At 43.4% G+C, this 21,979-nt stretch overlaps 1 protein-coding gene across 4 annotated transcripts; it reads right to left on the bottom strand.

Moving 5' to 3' along the window:
* Positions 1 to 1,942: 1,942 nt before the first annotated feature.
* SIAH1 (siah E3 ubiquitin protein ligase 1) lies at positions 1,943 to 21,145 on the bottom strand. Of its 4 annotated transcripts, none has more exons than XM_084215070.1 (2): positions 21,015 to 21,145; positions 1,943 to 4,288 (listed from the first exon to the last, which is right to left on the bottom strand). In XM_084215070.1, the coding sequence occupies exon 2, from the start codon at positions 4,284 to 4,286 to the stop codon at positions 3,438 to 3,440; it is 849 nt and encodes a 282-aa protein (XP_084071196.1). In that variant the 5' UTR covers positions 4,287 to 4,288; positions 21,015 to 21,145; the 3' UTR covers positions 1,943 to 3,437. The 4 variants fall into 4 exon arrangements, with proteins under 4 accessions (XP_084071196.1, XP_084071194.1, XP_084071195.1 ...); XM_084215068.1 differs by lacking the exon at positions 21,015 to 21,145 and adding an exon at positions 20,640 to 20,818; XM_084215069.1 differs by lacking the exon at positions 21,015 to 21,145 and adding an exon at positions 19,956 to 20,045.
* Positions 21,146 to 21,979: the final 834 nt, after the last annotated feature.

The following is a 21,979-nucleotide window of genomic DNA, read 5'->3' as shown; positions in this document are numbered from 1 at the left end:
TCCATCACAGTCTGTTTACACATGGACAAAACAAATCTGCATTTTTTTAGAAGAGAATAAGGACTACTAAAAAAAAGTTTCCAGCATGGTAAACAGGGAGCTGCTCCCCAGAAAGTTAAAGGATGACTTTCTGTCTGACACATCACTCCAGTTCCTAAGCCTCCTCCCCATGGACTCCACCTGAAGGTGAGGGGTTTCATGGCACTCTGCAGATAATGCCAGGCATTTAGTGCCAGCTCTTCCCATCCCTGCTGCCAGAGCTGAGGAGGTTCTGTTACTGAGTTGGGATTTTTTTGAACCAACATAAGCACTACCCATTACAGCAGACACTCCAGCCACACTTTGGTGCCTTTTGGTTGGCTTCCACTGAGCACAGTAATCTCATGCAGCAGTGAGCCAGAGCAGAGCTGAAGGGCTGGCAATACCCTGGGGAGTATCTGCTTAGGAACAGTTAGTTAGATGGAGCAGAGATTCAACTTGTGCCCCTCAGAAAAATACCCCAAAATAGCTGAAGCTTATCAAAAGTGAAAGCAGTGGTAGCTCCTTTCCTTTATCCACACTGTAAACTGCTACAGATAGTAACTATCCCACTCGAACAATTCCTGCTTTAATCACAGCAGCTTGGAAAAGATTCTGGGTAAAACAACAGGACAGGCAGCAATACAAAACCATTCACCTGCTTTAATTTTAAACCACTACTGCAAACAAGAACTAGCAGGAACTGTCACAACAAAATCAAAATATTTACATCCACATTTGTCAAACATTTTAAGGCCTTTTTTTTTTCAAAAGGGCAATGAAAAACCATGGAGGTAGTGCTAGCAGACAAATGCAAGATCTACTGCGTTTCATCTTTTAGAGACAAATTTGAATACTCCTCCCAATACAGCAAAGTGAAACAGCACTTTCTAAAATAAACAGCTAATGTTAAGACAATGCCAGGCTTTAATACACCATTTATTTTAGATAAGGTAGTAAACTGTACAGACTTCTAGTATGGTTTCTTTTTTTCATATATAACAGTGTAGTTGACTTACCAGATCCTCACACTCTTTAGGCTTTTAATACTGTTGAGGATCTGGGCCCAAGGTTAATTTCATAATTCCATCTGATGATGGGTATTAAAGGTTTTATACAATTATTTAACACCAAATGAAGCAATACTAATTTACATTACAGTAAGTCAGCATACAGTAGTTATGCTATAGCTCTTGTCCTCTGTGAAACATGAACAAACCTGTCTGAGCACAGCAGGCTCACTGCAAAGGCTATTCCTGAAGGCCCCTTCCAGAGCACAGCCCTGACCTTCAGCCCACTGTAGCTCAATCAAATCACTGAGGCTCAGCACAAGGGTTCAGGGGTGACAGTGCTCCTGGGGACACAGCCCCAGCTGAACCCTCCCAAACAGCAGCACAGCCCTGGCCTCTCAGGGGCCACACACATTCTCCACCACATTCCCTTAGCACAGCCAGGGCTGGAATGGCTCAGCTCAGCCAGGCAGGCACCAGGGAGCCAAGGGAGATGGGGGCTCCTCTAAAGAGTATTTAGCCAACTTTCTGTTAAAGACAAACTGGAGGTAAATATAGACAAGCTTAATTAGGTGAGAATAATTACTGAATTTGGAAAACTGCTAACAGTTGGCTGTATATTCAAAAAGCAAAAAATGCTAGATTGCAGGAGTTTTGGAAGCATTTATCTACTGTCACAAGGTACCAGTACATCTTTTAAATTACATCTGTGCACAGTTCAAACAGTCTTAAGTATCAAATTTTCTGAGTGAAACTTTACTACATGAAGCCAACTATTTCTGTGTTTTATTAATCCAACCCAATGGATTTTATGTTCCTTACCTGTAGAACTACTTACCTCATCATGCATCAAAAACAGAAAGAACAAGAATTGTCCTAACAGATCAACTTCTGATAAGAAAGTTAAGACAGTGCACAGTAAATAAACTGTATTTTAATGTGTTACAAAAGTAGTCAACAGCCAGACCAGCTCCCCGACACGGCCGCTAGCACTCGCTATGACAAAGGTTTCCTTCCTGCTGGAGGTGCAAGAGCTTTCCCTGCTCCTGTCTGGGTCTGTTCTGTAACACAAATCCCGTTTACATTCGTGGTTCAGGTTTGCACATACAGGCAGTCTGCATAAAGCCCAGTATCCTTCCAAAGCCTTTAGGGCTGGTCAGTCACACCTGGAAGAGATTTATCTGCATTGTCATGTGGATCATGTCACCAAAATGAGATACAAACGTCAGTTCCAGACAGTTGCTTTAGTAACAACCAAAAGACATGAAGACAAGAAACTGAGCAAGAGCATCAATGTGTCAAACTTTGAGCTAAAGCAAAAAGCAGAAGTTGGCTGTGTTTTTTTCATTTGCCAGGTAATCTTTTAATGACAAATATAAAAAGACTGAAAACATGTCACTCTGACTGCCTTTTTTTTTTTTAGACAAATGGTCTGCTTTTATAATTACAAATATTGTGTAATACAATACTTCCTTTGTACTGCAAACCAACAAATACAAGGATGCAATCAATTTTCTAAGCATCTCTAAATTTGAAATGTGACTTGCTATTTTTTTTAAATTCGGAAAGTTCTTAATAATTGTTTCATTTTTGTTAGAAGATAACTCAAAGTACAACAACATCTAGACCTGTTTTTAAAGGAGCTGTCTTTCCTGACACATCTTTGAACATAAGCACTCCTTTCGGGTTCAGTACATTCACAAATAGCTCAATTAAGAACAGTATCACCAATGAATTGACTACTGGAAAGAGACAAATTTACCAAACATACAGAAATATAAGTTTTACCATAGCAATTATGCATATCAAAAGATGACACCTGTAATTAATCTTAAAAAGATACAAAAAAGAGAAAAACCTGAATTACAGAAAAGAAAGTCATATTTATTTAATGAAAAACTAGAAGTTAATAAAAATTAGCAAATACACAAAAAATATACACAAACAGCAGCAATACTATGTAGTGACTTACAAAGGAGGGGTGGGGAGGAGGAGGGGAAGCAGCGGCCAGAGACCAGACTGCTCAACATGGCTTGTCAGTCAAAGGGGGAGGAAAAAAACACAAACAAAAACACGAAACAGTATCCTTTTCAACAGTACAATCAATCTACAAACAAGTTTTAGAATTATTTTACAACATTTCCTGTAGAATCAATTCTTAATACAAAAGATGCCCATTTTGGGTGTATATATATTTTCAGTGGTTTACTGTTGACTTATTTTAAATATATTAGTTACTACATGCAACTGCTTCCTGTAATTTAACAGCCTTTCCTTTTATTTACCTTCATTTATGTCTACCCTCCATCTACCAAATAATTTGTCTGACAGTCAAAGATGGTTACCCTATTTCTGCTAAATTAAATGCAACGGTTTTAAACACTGGCCTGAAGAGGTTTGATTGCCATTTCAACACATGGATATAGTTACGTTGATGCCTAAATTGCCATTTTCTGCAAAGAGCTGTGCAATGCTGGTGTCAAAGACTAGACAGTCACTATTCATAATGGCTGTTGCAATTCCCTCATGAATGGATCGAGGAGTTGCTTCCCAAGTCAATCGCCGCCTATGCCCGTTTAGCTCGAGTCGATAAGCAAAGTTTTCTGCTTGCTTGCGTGTTCCTATCAGCTGTACAATTGCAAAGAACTGCTGGTGACCATCATACTTTTCCTGTTTCTCCAACACTAGCATGAAATGAAAGCCAAAACAAGACTGCATCATAACCCAGTCAACAGCACCAGGAAGATTAATGTCCGTGGCCAGGAACACTATATCTTCTCCCTGCAGCGTCGTAATCGACTTATGCTGATGCATCAGGTGCGGCATGACAGCATCCAGAGAGCCTTGCCACTTACACGAAGCACCGGGACAGGGACAGGAGTAAGGCCTAAACTCACACAGCTCCTCATGGTCTGCTTTTTCTGTGTGTGGCAAAGTTATCTCGCAGCCGGAAGAGGCGTATTTACACGGGAATAGTACGGAATTGGCAACTTTCTCCATGGCCAGGTTACGGATGGAGCCCAGCGGGCCTCGGCAAGTGGGGCAGCACGTGAGTTTGGGGCGACAGTTGCTACAGACCAGATGGCCACTCTGACACTGCAGGATCGGTGGCAGCACATAGTCAAAGCACACGGGACACTCAAAGAGACTGGCCAAGTCATTGTTGGAAGCTGTGGTGCCCGTCAGCGCGGGCACCCTCTGCGATGGCGTGCACTTGGAGGTACCTGTGGGTAGTGCTGTAGCGGTCTGACGGCTCATTTCTGCAACAGAACACAGAACACACAATTCAGATCTAAGCACGCTTCACTGCCATGCATACAGCGTTTCTTGACTCACAAGATTCAAGAGACAATACGATACAAATGAAAGCAAAACTCCCATGTACTACAAACTGTATATTGGTATGTGTAGATCAGTTGTGCACATATGACACAGACACTCATGTGACATGGAAACCGAACAAGTGAAGAAGTTCTGCTCATTGTTCTAAAGTGGCATTTATCTACTGGAAGCTGCAAAGGAGGGGAGTAAAAACATGCTAAAAATAAGACATTTGTTATTGTTGGTTTGTTTTTTTAATATTGCATTTATGAAATGCTTCACCCAGATCACTTTTGCGTATCAACTCTGTGTATGGAACAATTCTAAACTACTGTGTATGAGAAACGAGGCATCTTTAATGAAAAAAACTATCTTCTGTATGTGACCTTCTCAGTAATCTTGTTTAGAGTGTAATTTATTTTAAAAAGTTGAAAAACACAACTCAGACAATTACTACCCTGCTTTTTACCCAGGATAAGACAGTGACTCTTCAGTTTCATTACTCTGCTACTGAGGCCCAAGGCTTGTAAAGCACAGCCACTGCTTCAGCTTCCTTAACTAAACCATTTGTGAGGATACCAGGAAAAAAAAAAAAACAAAGCAATTACTTTATTTCGTTTTCTGAATAAGACTAAACTTCACTTGTCAAATTTGAGAATTCATTGCACCATGTAAACTCAGACATTTTCAGTTCCTCTTGATGAACTTCTATGTTCAGTAGAGCTCCCACTGAAGTTCTATCCTCTCCAATGTCCCCAGACAAAGGTGACAGCTGTCTGACCAAACAGCTTGCTCAAGCATTCCACAGATGTGGAACAAGTACCAACCATATTTCTTAACATGTTATGTTTTCCTGCACTCCTAACTCTCCTCCTTCTTGTGGAAAAGAAATTACTAGCACTATGTGAAAAAATAAACACAATTCTGAAAAAATAAACCATACCTTTGTAGGTAAAGGGCAGTTAAATAAAATGCTATCCAAAATTGGCTTCTGTTACACAGCACAATTCTCAGCCACCCTAAGTGCCTCTCTGCGAGTACAACCAGCTCTGGATCTGTCACGTACGTATAAAGCTCTCAAAATAAACCTCATCTTTAATCTCCTTGCTATTTGACATGGGAATATTAGGCAATAGGCAAGCTTCCCATATTTAGCATCATTTCACCCACAAACTTACTCATACTTGGACCAGACAGCTCAGAGCAGCATACTGTGCATGCTTTTGCAAGACATGCACTGTTCAGGGCACAAAGCAGAGGAACTAAGAGATTCCTACTTGCAAAATTACTAAGTCCTTGATATTTAAAAAGTAACGAGAGACAGACAAGTCCAAATTCCTCTACAGAAGTACCTCTCCCCAAAGCTAGAAAATTTTGAGTGTTTAAGATATGATTCTCAGACACTGATTTTATGAGTCTCACTAATCCCACTGACAGCATCTTCCTAACCCACCAAACTCTTCCTCCATTTCAGTCTTGGTGGTCTAGAAATACCTTGGCAAAAACACCCATGCAGCAGTTTTCAGTGCTGGGCCATAACTGATCCTGTAGAGATATGACAAGAATGTTTGTGTCTTTTGGCTGTATCTTCCCACTATGAGGCATTCCAGCTCAGATGAGAAGTTTAGGATGTCTGTGACAAATCGAGCATGTGTCCTGGGGAGGTGATGCTGCACCAGCCAAGGGACTGGAGCAGCAAGGCCTCTGCCAGCTGCCCTGCTCTGTGTCCCAGTAGCTGCAGGTGGGGGGCACCCTGCAGTTCTGTGCTCCAGAACAAACCATCGGACACGGGAGAACCCATGCTGATCACACTGTTCGCTCGGGAAGAGCTTAGAAATAACAAGCATATTCATATGTCAAATTCTGGAAGAAGTCTCCCTTCAGATATTGCAAACACACACATTTCATAAAGTCTGTGTGTGCTTCCTCTTGCCTGACCCTGTACATCCTGATCCAGGGATCCTCCATAACCTGCAGATAACGCTGGTGAAAACCACTGCGTCAGACCAGTTCCCTGGGCAGCCTGACAAGCTGGGTGAGCTCTGCTGTCTTTAATTACACCTCGCTGAGCCCATGCAACAGTTAAATGAAGCAACCTACAAACTCTGTGAAAGACCTTGTGCACAGACGCACTTCCCACTTGAGTTTTCTAAGGTACAGAAGCACTGGAGAACAGAACTGTGTTACCAGTGCTCCTGTGTGAGCAGCCTTCACACACACCTTCCACAACACTCACGGGAGTGGCACTGGAAAGAGGAGGAATCTCTGAACCAGACCACTGGGATTAGCATGCAGGAAAGACACTGCATAAGGCTATAAACTGTAATTTACCAAGCCTAAACCTGCCCAAAGCCTACATTTTCATCACTCTTGTTAACACAACGATGAATAATACATCCTTTATGGCTATCTCAAAAGTTACAAGTTAATCACAAGCAAAAGTTTTAACAGTGGAATACGTTTAACCCACCAAACTATGAAAACCATACAATTACAAACCAAGGAAAAACAAATACAGAACTGGAGATAAAGTTTAAATGTATTTTTAGTTACAAACTCCTTACTACAGGTAAAAGCACTTATATGCAATATTTGCTTTTTCACTACCTTTATTTGCACACGTTAGGAACAAGTTTCTAAGCAACAGGGACAAACTAAGGAACACTAAGGTGTCATTTTCAAGAGTATTAGGTCCTTTAACTCCAATAATCAAAAAGACTGTATGCATTCAAAATTATTTACCCAACAGTAAGAGAGAAAAGGGGAAAACGCATCCTAAGATTTCCTAGCTCTAAATCAAGAAACGCTGCTCCTGGTAACGTCTAGAACGCACCGACTTGTTGCTAAAAGCACTCTCGACACTGTTCTGGGAAAGGTGACATGCACAGGACACCCAGACCTCCCGCGGGACACAACTCAACAGCTCCGACAAGCCCAGCTTTCAATACTGCACAAGGCAATTTAAACGGCGCTACCTTTCCCTTTGCAGGTTTTACTCCCCGGCAAGCACGCAGACCAGACGCCCTTCCAGGAATACGGCCCGCTGGAGGCAGATCTGCCCGTCATGGGGCGCGGAGGAGCTCATGGCGCGTCCGCGCAGCACAGGCGGGCTCGGGCCGCGGGCCGGGCGGTGACCGCGGCGAAAGCCCCCGCGACGCCCGGGGGGCCCCGCGCGGCGCCCGGATGTCACCGCCCCGGGCGGGACCCACCGCCCCCATGTGAGGCCGCGCTCCGGCCCCGCGCCCCAAAATGGTTCCCCGAGCTTCCCCCGGCACTGCCGGCGCGGGACGGCCCCGCCCCGCCCCGCCCGCCCCCGCCTCCGGGGGAGGACGCGGCTCGGCCCCGCCCGCTGAACCGGGAGCCGGCCCCGCCCTTCCCGCGGAACCGGGAGCCGGCCCCGCCCCACCATGGGACTGAGATCCGGCCCCTCCCGCCCGGCCCAGCCGCCCCACGCCGCTCCCCCGCACGCCCGCGGCCCGGCCGTGCCTCACACGTGCGCACGGAGAAAGCCCTCCGCCTACCCCGAAATAACTGCTTGAAAAAGCTATAGCTTCCATTCAAAACTCTTCTAAGCATGAAAATCACGTCCTCCTATTTCAAGGATATTCCTCAGATGAGCATTTTTCACTGTGGATCTGTAAAGTCCTATTCAACAGGAATTTTCTCCATTTTTATAAATATTATTCGATTAAGTAAAAGCATAATCTCAAGGAAAATAAATGACCAACAGAACTAAAACAATGTGGCATATCTGATTATCTACTTGGACTATTAAAAATATTAGAGCAGGTAAAAGGATAAAGCAGTTGGAAGCCAAGTCAACACACTTGCACGATGCAGGCACTTTGCTCAGAAAAGCTTAGACATTATGGAACGCTGGTGTAATGATGGTAAGATCACAGAAGAAAGAAGTTTCAGTGGAGGCAACAGAAGAAACACAGAGAGATAAACTGTTGTGGTCGCGTAAAAAGTAAGGCGACAAAATCTGAGTTAAGATAATTATCTTTAAAAATGCTTTCCCACTATTTGAAATCCAAGTCATTTTCAAGAAGACTTTTGTCAGCACTGTAATACCTGCAAATAATGCCCAATTGCTACAAAGAAAACCTGCCCACTTCAGTCTCACCCACAAATGTGCAATATACAGCATCCCACCAGGTAAGAGTCAAGACAGTTTACAAGCAGAACAGAAAAACCGAAGAAAACTTCATAGAAAGAGCTTTTGAGGAACTAAGAGCATGTTGCGAGGTGTGTGAAACATGCCCTAGGCCACCCCTCGTGTGGCAGTGCCCCCAGAGCGCACCCACCGCCCCTGGGCAGGCGACAGCTGCTGCTGCCCGCATGCTCGGCTGGCTGCACAGTGCCCAGGGACAAAGCCTTTGGGACCCGGACACAGAACCAAAATCCTGTGGGAATGGGAAGGCACAACCAAAACACTGGTTAAAAAGCTCTGCGGAGGCACAGGTGCACAGAAAGTGGTTTGAAAAAGCTGAAAAAGATCATGTGCCTCATGTGCCAGGAAGTTATCAATGATAAACAGGACTAGACTGAAACTCTTCCACCTTCTCACCTTACCAAGGTGTTAGCTCCAGACACATTCTAAAAATCACATTTGTGCTTCACTGGAATACTGGGCACCTTTGACAAATTCAACTTAGCATCATCCACTTCTCTCATATCACATCTCTCATATCCTCACCATTAGACTTGAGATTAGCATTTTAGCTAGCTTTTGAAAGGATAACTCAGTATTAGTTTGGGGGGGAAAAAAACCACACAAAAGTTCTGTATCGTCATCTTAGTGGCTGGAAGGGAAAATGTCTCATATAAGAGTAATAAAAGGACAGAAAAAAATTTATCATAATTGTCTGGATGTGATGCAACAACATATTTTTTTCTATGACATTTCAAAACTAACTGAGTTCAGAAACTTCCATTCAAAATGCACTCTTAATGAATTACAGCCACCAACAAAGTAATAGAAAATCATTCATCTTTTTCAACAGTACATTCATATTTGAGAATAAGACTTTTTTACACACAATAGTGCTAGAAAGCACTGGAAATGAGAATAGGATGAAGTGAAAAACACTGACAAGTTACTTTTTTCAAGATGTGACACAAGCCAAAGAATGTCAAAACCCAAAAGCTAAATGAAAGGTTGAAAATACTCATTAAACATAAAGCATATCAGAGAAAATATTGCCAATATTTTTGAAGAAACTAGTATTTTTAATTTTATTTCATTTCAAAGACATTTTAGGGCCCAAGGCTTTGCCTTTTGCAGTGTATCAGTTTCTCTTTCCCAGCTCTCAGGAGATGTTGGATCCCAAGGGCCTGGCGTGGTTAGGATCAAATGCAGGCCTGGACAGACATGTGCCACCCCTGCTCAGACACAGCCTCTGGACCTGCTGGCCTACTTCAGAATTTTTAGAAGACAGTTCATGACATAAATTATTAATCAACTATATAACACAATTTAGTCTCTATACACTCTGGTTTTGACTAAGGAATTGGGATTTTTTTTCAACTCTTGCAGACACTCTTTTCTTTGGTGCCCTTAACTATGCTATTTGTTATTTCAGACACCTCAAGGCTTTTCTTTTCCTGCATAACAAGCAAAAGCTAGATCAATCCAATGTAACAGAATATTATAAAATGAGACCAAAATAAATAGGCAAAATTGAGTCAAGACTCGATTACCTTTGCCAAAATGTCATCTGTCCAGTTCATCTCTTTTTCATACACAATTAGACCATTTCCCTCTACCTTGCAGTGACCCAGTCTGCCTGAAACTGCAGGCAGCTTTTTTCTTGCACCTCAAGATATTCCCTACCAAGCCCATTTTCCAACCACCAGGAAGGGAAATCCCAACAGATTTATATAACCATGGAATTGTCTTTGTGGCCAGCACTGCAGTGAGTCCCCAGTCCCTGACACCCCACGTTTCTGATGTGTCCCACACGTGTTCCCTCACGATCCCCAATGGAGCCATGGCAGTGCCCGTCCTGACCTTCTCCGAGTTCAGCACACCCCGCGTGGCAGATGCAGACACAAACACAGCCATGGAAACACCAACAGCATTCTTACACCCACCAAATCAGAGTGACCTATTTCTACCTCAGTGCAAACACCTGACTTTGGTAGTACTGTTTGACTTCCGCCTCACCGCTGTTGCTCACTATTTCTCCTGTGGAGATATGCTGGAATATTCAACATCAGCCCAGGAGAGGGTTTTCCCTAGCTGTTAAACATTTTCTTTCCAACAACTTTATAAGATAAAATTAGGAAGAAACAGTATCCTGCAGAAGACATACAATGACCACATCAAAATCAATTTAGTAACCAACTACTATGACTGAAGTGCTCAATTTTAAATGCAACAAAGAACTTCATCAATTCCAACAAGTGAATAACCCGCTCTCCATTCAAACAGAGCTTCAACATCCACCTTTGCAGAGAGGTATGAAGCTGGTGATAGAGAAACACTGCTCCAGGCTGTATCCTGCATGCTCCTGCACTGCACCTGGTGGTGCTGTCTGACAAGAGCCTTCTCTTCCCTCCTTCCCCAGCTCTGTATCCCCAGTGCCAGGATCATCAGGCACCCAATGGCCAGAGCTCTCCTTGCCACAGGACAGCCAGAGCTACCCCCACAGGGACCCCACAACACCATAAACCATGGGATGGACCCAACCGGGCACCTGTATCCCAGGAGCCCTCTGAGAAACCCAACGGAGCGTGCCTGTCCGCAGCTTGCTGTGCTCTGTGCACTGCTCTCAAAATTAAAATAGCAGAAACCACAGAATCTAAGAAAATAAAGAAAACTTCATCTGAAAATACAGATAACTCTAAGCAAACTAACAGGGGAAAGATTTTTGTTTTATTTTTAGTAGTATCTAGTTTCTGTTCACTGTGCACAGAACACACTGAATTGAGCTGTATCAGAATCATCCTTCAACAGTTTAGCTCAGTAATATCTATGAACACAGGGAGACAGCTACCTTTTAAAAAGTTCTGGACATAAAATGCTGCAACAAAAAGTAAGGCAGGCACACCGAAGGATCAGCCACAGAGTGAACTAGTAAGAGCGACAGAAAAGAGGAAAGCAAGGTATTTTTCATGCTCTAACACATACTGCCATTCAGAAGTCTCTAAACAGGAAGCACTCAATTGTTCTACAAGGCACCATAGATGGCTTCTGTATACAATTACACTCTATAAGAATTTTTTTTAAAAGGAAAGAAAAAAAAATAACCAACCCCCTCTATAAACATTAACAGCAAATCCTACCATGTGTGACAATTTGGGGGCTGTGTTTCTTTCCTCAGTCTGATTTTGCAAACCCTATACTCTTCAGTGCATACTGTAATTGCCACGCAATATTGCATCACCATTCCTGTGTCTGTGGCAGACACAGGGAGGAGGGTGTGGCATGGAAGCACTTACCTGAATTCAGTAAGGCTCAGCTAAAAGAAGTACCTGTACTTTGGTGTGTCTTCCCTCACCAAGTATTTCTGTGATAACTATTCCACTTCAAATTCAAGACCTATTTTATGCTCAATATTCTTCCTGCATTACTTAACAGTAGTAGGGAGCAGACCATCAAAATAACTAGACCTAATCAAAGAGACCTACAAATAAAGACTGCTCTACAGGAGACTGACCCATGACACAGAAAGCCCCACTGTAGGAAGTCAGGACAGGATGACATACATTGACTGCTTTTATAAAGATGCCTCCATCTTGTTAATTCCTTAGGTTTGTACAAACTTCCATTTTAAATAATCACTTCTTCTTGGGATTCTTCACTTGTTGTGTATTCCTGTATGCAGCCCTGATGACAGTGGAGCCTGCGTAAAGTATGGCAGTCTAAACTCAGGAGGGCAAATATGTACGGGAGGGCTTGGAGAATCAAGATACTTATTGCAGAGTACAGACCTCGGTGCCACAAGGTATGTCAGATATGGATCCTACATAAATACATCCAGCATCACAGAACACACCCTAGTGGCACTGGAAGTCTAACTTTTAACACCTCAAAAATTATTAATTTTTCAGAACTTCTGGTGCTAAACTACAGAATCTCAAGTCTGAGTCACAGTTTTTACAAATCTGTTTTTTTTTTAAATAATCTTCAGAAAAATAACTTTTAGAAGAATGTCTGATAAAGATAATGCATTTATTTTATTACAGACACACCACAAGGAGAATAAAACACACAACATTTAAAAGTAACGGATCAAGTCTGTATTTTTAAAACAGACATTTCCGAATTTTGGAACTAAAATTTTCCTACTATGCATACTAATTCAAAAGGAAAGCTGTGGCAATGTAAGGTGGGCCACAGGTTTTTTTTACTTTGTTGCTCTACCACAGGTAGAAAACAGAAAGCACTGAGCTTAAGGCTGTGTAAGACCTTAGAAAAGAAGTACAAAACTACAGTGGGACTTCTGCATTTCTGATGGTTCCACACTTTTCAGTACTTCATTACTTAAAATTCCCATTTTCTGCATGCCTTGTGTTTCTGGAACCTATCTTTGAAGCCCAAGTGTCTCCATTAGAACCAATTCTGTTTTATTGCAGTGACTTAGTTTTTCCCCACTCATCAATTCTGAATCAACAGTTTCTTGTAATATTGTTGCATGAAAATTCAATTGCCGCAATAATTAATATTTTTAAAATAATTATTAAAATGTCAATCAAATTCTCAAACTCGGCTACTGACAGCTCTGCAGCCAAGCCTGGTTACACTGCTGCAGAGAGCAACAAATCTACAGCTTCTCATCAAACCCTCAGGTTTGAAATGCAGGTTGAACTCACAAATAAGAGCAGCCTCCCAGGAAGTGTCCAACCTGAGCACAGAGCAGAGACAGGTGGGGCTGCTGACGTCACAGCCCACCATGTTGCATGAAAAGACTGAGCATTCCTTGAAACCTTTAAAAAAAAAGCCAACCAAACCCACGATTAGTGGTGCAGAGCACAAGTTCTGTGGCAAGGGAGACCTGGGGCTAGTTCCTGTTTTGTCACGAGTTTCTGAGTCACCACAGGCAAGTACTTCCCTGCCTTTTACAGGTTTTAAACTACCACAAGTAGCTGTGAGTTTGACCCATTAATGCAAAAAGGAATGAAATTACTTGATAAGGATACCAAGTTAACCCTGCTAGACCCTATTCAAATTTACTTCAGGTTAGTAATAACTGAATATCATTACATACTAAAAGACACTGTTAAATTATTTAACATCTCAGTTTTTGTAGTCCACAATCATCAGACTTCAATCACTGTTTACTTTCAAGCTCCTGCTCACATATGGATAACTGCTCTCTACTCATTCCAGTATTTTGTACATCAAAGACACAAATTATGGAAACATTGGCAACACCCTTCTCACTACCTCTATTGTATCTAATCCGAAGGTTCTCCTGATTTTATGAAAAGTAAAGTAACCTTTCTTGAGAGGGATCCTTGAATTATCAAAAAAAAATCCCTCCGCCGCTTTTGTGAAGCTCCAAGTACCCAGACTGTCAAGCAAGTTATTTGAATTCAGAAGCAAAAAAAACTCTTGGGCAATAGAATTACATGTTCTTTTATTGCCATTAAATTCTGATCAGGTACATCTCAAATGCCAAGTAAAATGTACACACTATCTCACTTATTTGTATTGCCTGGGAATTGCTTCATGGCATACAAAATTAAAATTCTGTCATAATCACTCTGAAGTCAGGCCTGAGTCTGCAGCAGAAGGTAAAACACAAGATGTTATAAATGGTTTGGAAATTACAGGAGTAGACATATTTTTCTGCTACTTCATGTTCTCTTTATCTACACTTTTTAAATTCAAAACCTATCACTTTCTCGGCAAAAAATTGTCCTCTCTTCTGTTATGTATTCAAAATCAAAACTTGAGTCTGTTGCAGTGCTGAATCTCTAACATCAACTCTTAGCCATGAACCACTGTCTAAAGCAGTTGCAAAATTCAGTACTTTTTAGCCTTTTTCTTTTACACAAATATTTCAAAAACAGAATAGGCTGGAAGATCAAGCATTCAAAAAATGGGAAAAAAAAATTAAAGTTTGATAGGCAACCTTACATCTACTTCCCCATATGCACATTATAGAAAGCTTTCAAAGAAATCCTCTTTTCCCCTACACTCAACTCCATAAGTAGATGAGCACCTTTACATCCATGGAAGAATTACGAGTGTACAAAGAACAACTTTTGTTTAAGCAGAACACATTCTTTTTGAACTAAACTGTTTAGGCCAGCAGCTGTTTTTAATATGAGCAAAAGTGCTCTTAAAATTACTATTTTACAGGTGCTGTTTTGGAAGAATGTCCATCTTAGCTTCTATTATGGAATGCATATTTTTTTATCTGTAAAATTTCCTTTCTAAATAATTAGACTGACCCAGCACAAAGCCACACTAAAATTTCACAGCACACCATCAACATCTGCCAGCCAAATGATTCCCCAGTCACACCTGTGCAACCAGTCTCCAAATTACATCCTTAGGGCACTTGTGCAATCACAAAGATATCGACCATGGAGAGATGAACCCTATACAAATTAACTCCCAACTGTGTTGATGCCTTCATGCACAAAAAGGGGGAAAATTCCTGTGAATGAAAGCAGTTTTATGACTCTAAAGACTTTTATACAAATACATGAGCATATAGATTTCAAAATAAACATTCAGAAACCAAAATGCTAGTTGCGCAGAGCATTTTTACAACTTCTACAAGAAGACAATTGCACATGCATCTTCTGAGACAGAAAGGAGCAAGACTTAAGGCTAAAATATAGGCAAAAGTGATCAGCTTTAAACAGGAGAAGTTTATCTTTTACACCTTAAACTGGGGTCGTACAGGTATCAACACAAAAATGCAAATCAAAGCATGTTTACCACATGATTTCCAAAACAACATTAGATAATTAAAGAAGATTAAAATATAAAACTGTAGCAGACCCCTGTTGGTAAAAAAAAAAAAAAGAAAGAAAAAGAAGGTAACCAGGTTTCAAAAAAAAAAAAAAAAAAAGAGTTCATTTTTACAGAAAGGAGTTACAGTCACTACCTTTCAAAGTAGCAAGATGCCATATTTTAAAGGTTCTTAAATATTTTAATAGCACTTTTAAGAAAAAAATGGTTTATCTATAGCACGAAGAATGACTCACCAGATACAGGTTCCATGACACCAGGCACACACATAGAGGATGCTGGAGTGTAGTTCCACCATTGCCACAACAAACAAAAAGCAGGCTGCCACCAAACGGAGTGCTTTTTACCCACTGGTTTTCTTTCTCTTCAAGGTAATGTATTCAACAAGACCAGTCTTGCATAAGCACCTGAGCAGTTCCCCTGGCACCCCAGGAAGCACCAAACCCAAGTGGCAGTGGAGGGCCCGGCCATCCTTTCTCAGCTCTAAGCCTGCCCTGACAGGGACGCGAGTGCAGCCGCAGTGTCAGAGAGTGGCACCTCCTGCAACAGGGCCGAACTCACAGTCCCATGGTGCCAGCTGCCCTGGGAAGGGCACCCATTCCTCACAGGTTCACTTTTCAACTGAACTTGGGACTGAAACTGCTCTGTCTGACATTCCCACGGGGAGCAACAACACTGCAAGTTAACGCTGGCAGCCCAGCAGGAACTGCACCCTGGCTGTGCCACAGCCTGTGCGGTGCTACATCTTCTATGATTTCTGCTTCCTAACACTCAAGTGTTAACAACAACCAACCACACTTTTTAGGAATAACACTAACTTTTGGAAAAAACACAGGAAAAAAACCCTTTTAAACCCCACTTCAAACTAATACCTACATCACACTTCAGCATAAAGCAACTTGTACCAAGATTTACAAAACAGATGCCTTGTATTGCAGTTGTCATCCCCTTGTAAAATATATAAGACATATAACTTTCCCTCATGAAAGATCTGTAACACAGAGCAAACAAACAACAAAGATAAGCCTTTTAACACATGCACATTTCTAAGCTAGACACCAATTCTAGAAATTTTTATGCAATTTATTTTCAAGCTTTCCTTCTTGCAGTTTAACACCAAATTGCTTTAAAATACTTCTACTCCAGTTAAAACCTTCACACAATCCATACATTAGCAAAATTTTAAGAATAATTTTCCTTCAACACACTTCATCTGAACGTGTATTTGAAAGTAACTCTTGCAAGTGTGGCATTCTAATGCTCCTCCTTGACAGCATTAAAAAAAAATCTTGAAAAGTGACTGTTGTCTTTCTTCAAAGACTAAATTACTTTTTGCTCTGTTCAATACTGTGTGCAAGAATTTTAGAAAAGAACCTTAGAATATTTAGACTTCATGCCACTGTGCTGCTTTTGCTTTGGGTAGAGTTCATTTTCTTTGCAGGGGCTGGGACAGGGCTGTGTTATGGGTTTGTGCTGGAAGCAGTGCTGATAAATACAGATGGTTTTGCTATTGCTGAGCAGCGCCCGCACACAGTCAAGGCCTTCCCTGCTTCTCACACCAGCCCAGCAGTGGGGAGGCTGGGGGGGGGGGGCACAACACCTTGGGAAGGGACACAGCCAGGACAGGTGACCCCAGCTGACCAGAGGGATGTTCCAGACCATCTGGCATCACGCTCAGCAGATAAAGCTGGGGGGAAGAGGAGGAAGGGGGGATGTCTGGAGTGATGGCAGTTGTGCCCCCAGGTAACCACCAAGCATGATGGAGCCCTGCTCTACTGGGGATGGCTGAACACCTGCCTTGCTCATGGGAAGTGGTGAAAGAATTCCTTGATTTGCTTTGCTGGTGTGGGCAGCTCTTCCTTTACCTATTACACTGTTTTTATCTCAATCCAAGAGGTTTTTTTACTTTTACTCTTGCAATTCTCTCCTTGATCCCGCAGGTGGGGAAGTGAAGAGAGAGGCTGTGTGGTACTGAGCTGCCAGCTGGGGTTAAACCACCCCAGCCACACAAACCACACTTCAAAAAACTTCTCTTTCACTTTTACGGAGTGGATGAGTAATTTTTTAAGCAGCCAAGTTATCACTACACTCTCCTTGTTTTTCTTCACGTCCAGCAAAATCATTAATTGCTAGGAGTAGAGATAAAAATGTGTTTCTGGATAAGGCAGACCAAAAAAGGGAAAGGTCATCAACTGTCTATAGAGCAATTTACTGCTTTTCTTTTATCAATTGCCCTGGAATATATCCATGGTAATTTTCCAGGTGCAAGAGGACAAATACAGATTCTATCATTTAAATTCCTCCCTGAAAACACAGACAACCTCACTTTTCATATTCAGCTTCTATAAAGAAAAACAAGTTAAAATCAGAAGTGGACCATTTGGTTAGCTGTAATTATCTAGCACTTTATCTGATTAAAGTATTGTGGAATTAGTAACCAAATCTCTCATTATTCCTATGATAACACAAACAATCATCATTTTATACGGTCACTCAAACAGGCATATATGTATAACAGTTGTCCTGGCCATTACAGAAACATGGCATGCAGTTTGGATCACAATTGGAATCTCTCTCTCCAGTGGTACAAAACTTAAAGACTATTAAATGGGGCATTAACGCTGGCTTTTGTGTTCCTTAACTCCACTGTAAAGTTAACAGCTAAATGTACCCTGGAATATCAAACAACCCCAGATCACTGACTTAGGAAGATTTTTGCTTACATGCATTTAAGTGCTAACAGCAAAATCTCAGGTACTTCTGAAGTAAGAGCTCATGGTAACAACACAGTAATTACGCATTTCTCCCAATTTCTAGCCCACAACGTGATGCTGTACACAGAAAACATCAAAATTACATTTTTACCGTGCCATTGAACATTTAGGAAAGGAACAGTACGTACACTTTCAAAAAGAGTAACCTGATTACAACAAATTTTTCTTATTAACGAAAGCATTTTATTAAGGCAACAATTCGTCTCTGTTGTGTATTTTGTCAAAGTAAAAAAAAAAAAAAAAACACAAAAAACCCCAAAAGCCTCTTACCATTTTTTTTATTACAACTAGTTTTCCCTTTTTTAAATGCTTATTTCCATTCAAAAACCAAAGCAACAGAAAAGCAAAAAAAAAAATCTGCATCTACAATGTTCATGACATTTAAGACTGTAAACTCTGGAGCTGAGATCCTGAGCTTCAGGCACCACGTGATGGCTGAGATGAACTCGAGCCTGCCAACATCCTCACTCCAGTGCAGCTGCTTTCTGCAGCAGGTAGCACCAAGAGCACTGAGCAGGAATTCAGGTAACCACAGCCAGCAGCTGCAAACACAGAGCACACTGGTCTTCTGCAGACTGGCTACATGCACTTCAACTGCAGAACTGAGTTCTTAATGTGTCAAGAATTTCAAATATCACTCATTTACCTTGACCATTCTGCTTCAGCTTAGCTCCTGAAAATGAGACAATCATTAAAGCAAAAAAGACACTAATAATCCATTTGGCAAAACCCAGTCCAGCTTTTAAAGCTGATAGTTACAAGACTAAAAGCATTACTACAGAAGAAAAATAAAGCAAAGTGATTCTAACTTAAAATTAAGAACATCCTATTTCTAATAGCACAGTCCTCCAGAATGTTTCATCTGAAGACCACACTTCATAAAACTGTCCTATTTGATTTCTCTGAATTTTCGACCAAAGAGTTGCTTTTCACATGAATATGAACACATGCTCCTCTCTTCCACATTAGAGGCAGGTGTCTGACATTTTAGCAGGATTTCTTTCTCAATTCACACAAAGCAAAGAGCAGCAACTCTACTCAAACCTAAGTATGAAAAGTACTCTTGCTATTTAAAGTATTCACTTTCATTAGTTCATACCTACTTAGCTGGAGCCACTGAATTTCTGAGCTAACTCCTCTACTACAGTCTAATTGGACTATGGCATTGAAACCTTATCAATAGAAATGGCACAGTAACAGTTCAGCTACTTCATCTGGACATGCACTTTCAGGTCAAAAACACCCATCATTTCATCAGAATTCTTAGATGACAACAGATTTCTAAAATTATATCACTGATGGATAGGTCATATTCCTGTGCTTTCCTCTATGATTTTTCACTGCTGTGAAAAGGGCAAAGGCTATTTAAGAACATTAGTTTCCATTGAAAAAAACTTAATTTTTAGCACTTGATTTTTACTTCAGGTATACTCCTCTAAGTAATTTTCTGCAACGAATTAATAGTCCAGAGATCCGAGCTTTACCCTAAACCCCTCTGTATTAGTGTACCTGCACTCCAGTAACTCTTCTTGCAGACCAGCTTGATTAAATCAAGGTTGAGAAGAGTCCCTTCCATTTTCCCTCCCCCTCCGGAATGCACCGTGCTAGCCTCAGTTTAGAAGGGAGATAAACAGACAACTGAAACTGTGTCCCGAGCGTGGAATATCCCATGTCCTTCATGACCTAGTCCAGTTAGCTGTGAGCGTCCTAACAGACACCCATGTGCCACCTTAAATAAATTAAATAATTTTATCCATTTATTTAGACTATGAGTAGACTGCTCATTACAGAGACAAGGCAATATTCACCCAGACTCGCTGAAAAGGAGGGCTCAAGGAGAATACTGGAGAAATATTGTATTAATGTAAGCAGAAAATAAAAGTGCCACCAGCTCACCACTGTTAAAGAAACTTGGTTCTTCTCCTGCAGAAATACTTGAGATGCTTTGCCTTTCACTACAAACGCTGTTTTCTCCCGACCTTTTAAAACCGTGGAGAAGGGGAAGGCACGAAGGTCCCCAGCCTTTTCATCTTTAAGGGGAAGCCGCAGGATGGGAAAAAATCTCCCTCCCTCGTTGCTCTCACCGGATTAGATAAGAGCGAGCAGCCCTCTCGGTAATGTCAGCGAGGGGCACCCAGCGGCACATTTACCCCGGCAGCCCGTTCCTGCCGCGGCCGGGCCCGCCGGGAGCTCGCAGGGGCCAGGCCGCCTCCCCGGGCCGCGCCGAGCCCGCGGCGCTCCCCGAGCACAAAGCGCGACGGGGCCGAGGCCGAGCCCACAAAGGGGCAGCCCCGGGCCGGGCGGCGCAGGCCCGGCCCGGGCCGCCGCCTCCGCCTGCACACAATGGCCCGGCGGAAGGGCTCGGGGCCGCCGCTCGCCGCAGGCCCCGCCGCGCCCCGCTCCCCCGAGCCGCGGCCGCCACACAGCACCGCCCGCCCGGGCCGCGCTTAGGCCGCGCAGGGGCCTTGTCCCGAGGCAGCCCCGCGGCCGCGCCGGAGCCTCCCGCGGGTGGCGGCGGGGCCCGGGCGGGGGCTGAGGGCCGCGCGGGGCCGGCCGCTCCCGCTGCCCCACGGCGCTCACCTGTGGGCGCCGGGCAGGGCGGGACCCGCTGAGGCGGCCTTGGCTCCCCCGATGGCGGCTCCGTGCGGGCCGACTGCGCTGCGCCGCTCCAGCCGAGACGCTCCGTGCGCGGCCCGAGCCCACCGCGCGCTCCCCGCCTCCCTCGCTCGCTCGCTCCCTGCGCCGCGGGCACGCGCCGGCTGCGCCCGAGCGATCCTGCCGCCGCCTCCGCGCGCGCGCGCGCTCCACGGGCGCGCTCCCGCCAGCGCCCCCCCTCCCGCGCACGCGCACCCGCTGGCCGCGCTCTGCCCCGCGCCCGGCCGGGAACAAAGGCCGCGCTGCCCTCCGCGCCCCCGGCACCGCGGCGTGCCCCGGCCCGGCACCGCCGCCTCTCACCTGCGCCGCCGCGGGGCCGCACGGGCCCCTCTCAGCCCGCTCGGGCCCTGGGCGCTGCCGCGGCCCCGCGGTCGTGGCCGCCCCGCCGTGCCCGGGCGGCGAGGGTCGAGCACCGCGGCAGCCGCGGTCTCCGCGCCGCCGGGGCCACGCGGGGACTGTCACAAGGGCTCGGGATTGTGTTTTAGAAAATGAAAGAGCCCGCATAGGGGCCTCTCGCAGAGAGGCCGGGAACGTCCGGCACGGGGGCATTCTGGTGCTTTTACTGGACTGCTAAAAACAAACCCCTCCTCCAGTCTCTGTTCAAAGACTTTGCATAATTCAGGTTAGGTCCCCATCCAGCAATGCCCTATATACAAATGTAACTTTCAACACGTAAACTGGATGAAATAAATGTAATTACCATTGTGCTTGCATATGCTTTGTTGGATTAGGACCATGCTCATTTACTGAAGCTATTCAGAGGTTTGCCAGAGGAGAGACACTGTTTATTTTATTTTCAGTAAAATATTTAAAAATATGTATTTGCTATCTTATTTCCATTTTCCGAATGACTGAAGCATTTTCTTGGCCAGTTTAATTGATTATCCAGATGGTTCTCAATATCGTCCTCATTCTTTTTGATGACCAGTAAAGCACTTCTTTTTGTATAACATTCCCACGTTGAATCTGCCAAGTCTGCTCCTATTCAGAGAATTTTGTGATTAATTTTAAGGCAGATTCTCAGAAATACATCACTGTAGTGATGCAGTGCAATATGTACCAAATGCACTCTTTAGGAATCCTCCCAAGTATAGATAATATCAATTATTTACTGTCAAAGGATGGCCAACTACAAGAGTTTAACTTCTTTGCACATAATTTCTCCCTGCACACCTTGTAGCTATGCAGTGGTTATTAAGCCTTCTGCTTTAAGTATTCATGAGGGGTGATACACATGGCAATGACTGCCAACTCATAGTTGGGCT

This window comes from Fringilla coelebs (genome assembly GCF_963513975.1).
Source record: "Fringilla coelebs genome assembly, chromosome: 14".
In the NCBI taxonomy this organism is placed as follows: Eukaryota; Metazoa; Chordata; class Aves; order Passeriformes; family Fringillidae; genus Fringilla; species Fringilla coelebs.
Note: the sequence above shows the minus strand (reverse complement) of the source record. Positions and strands in the feature narration are given on the sequence as shown.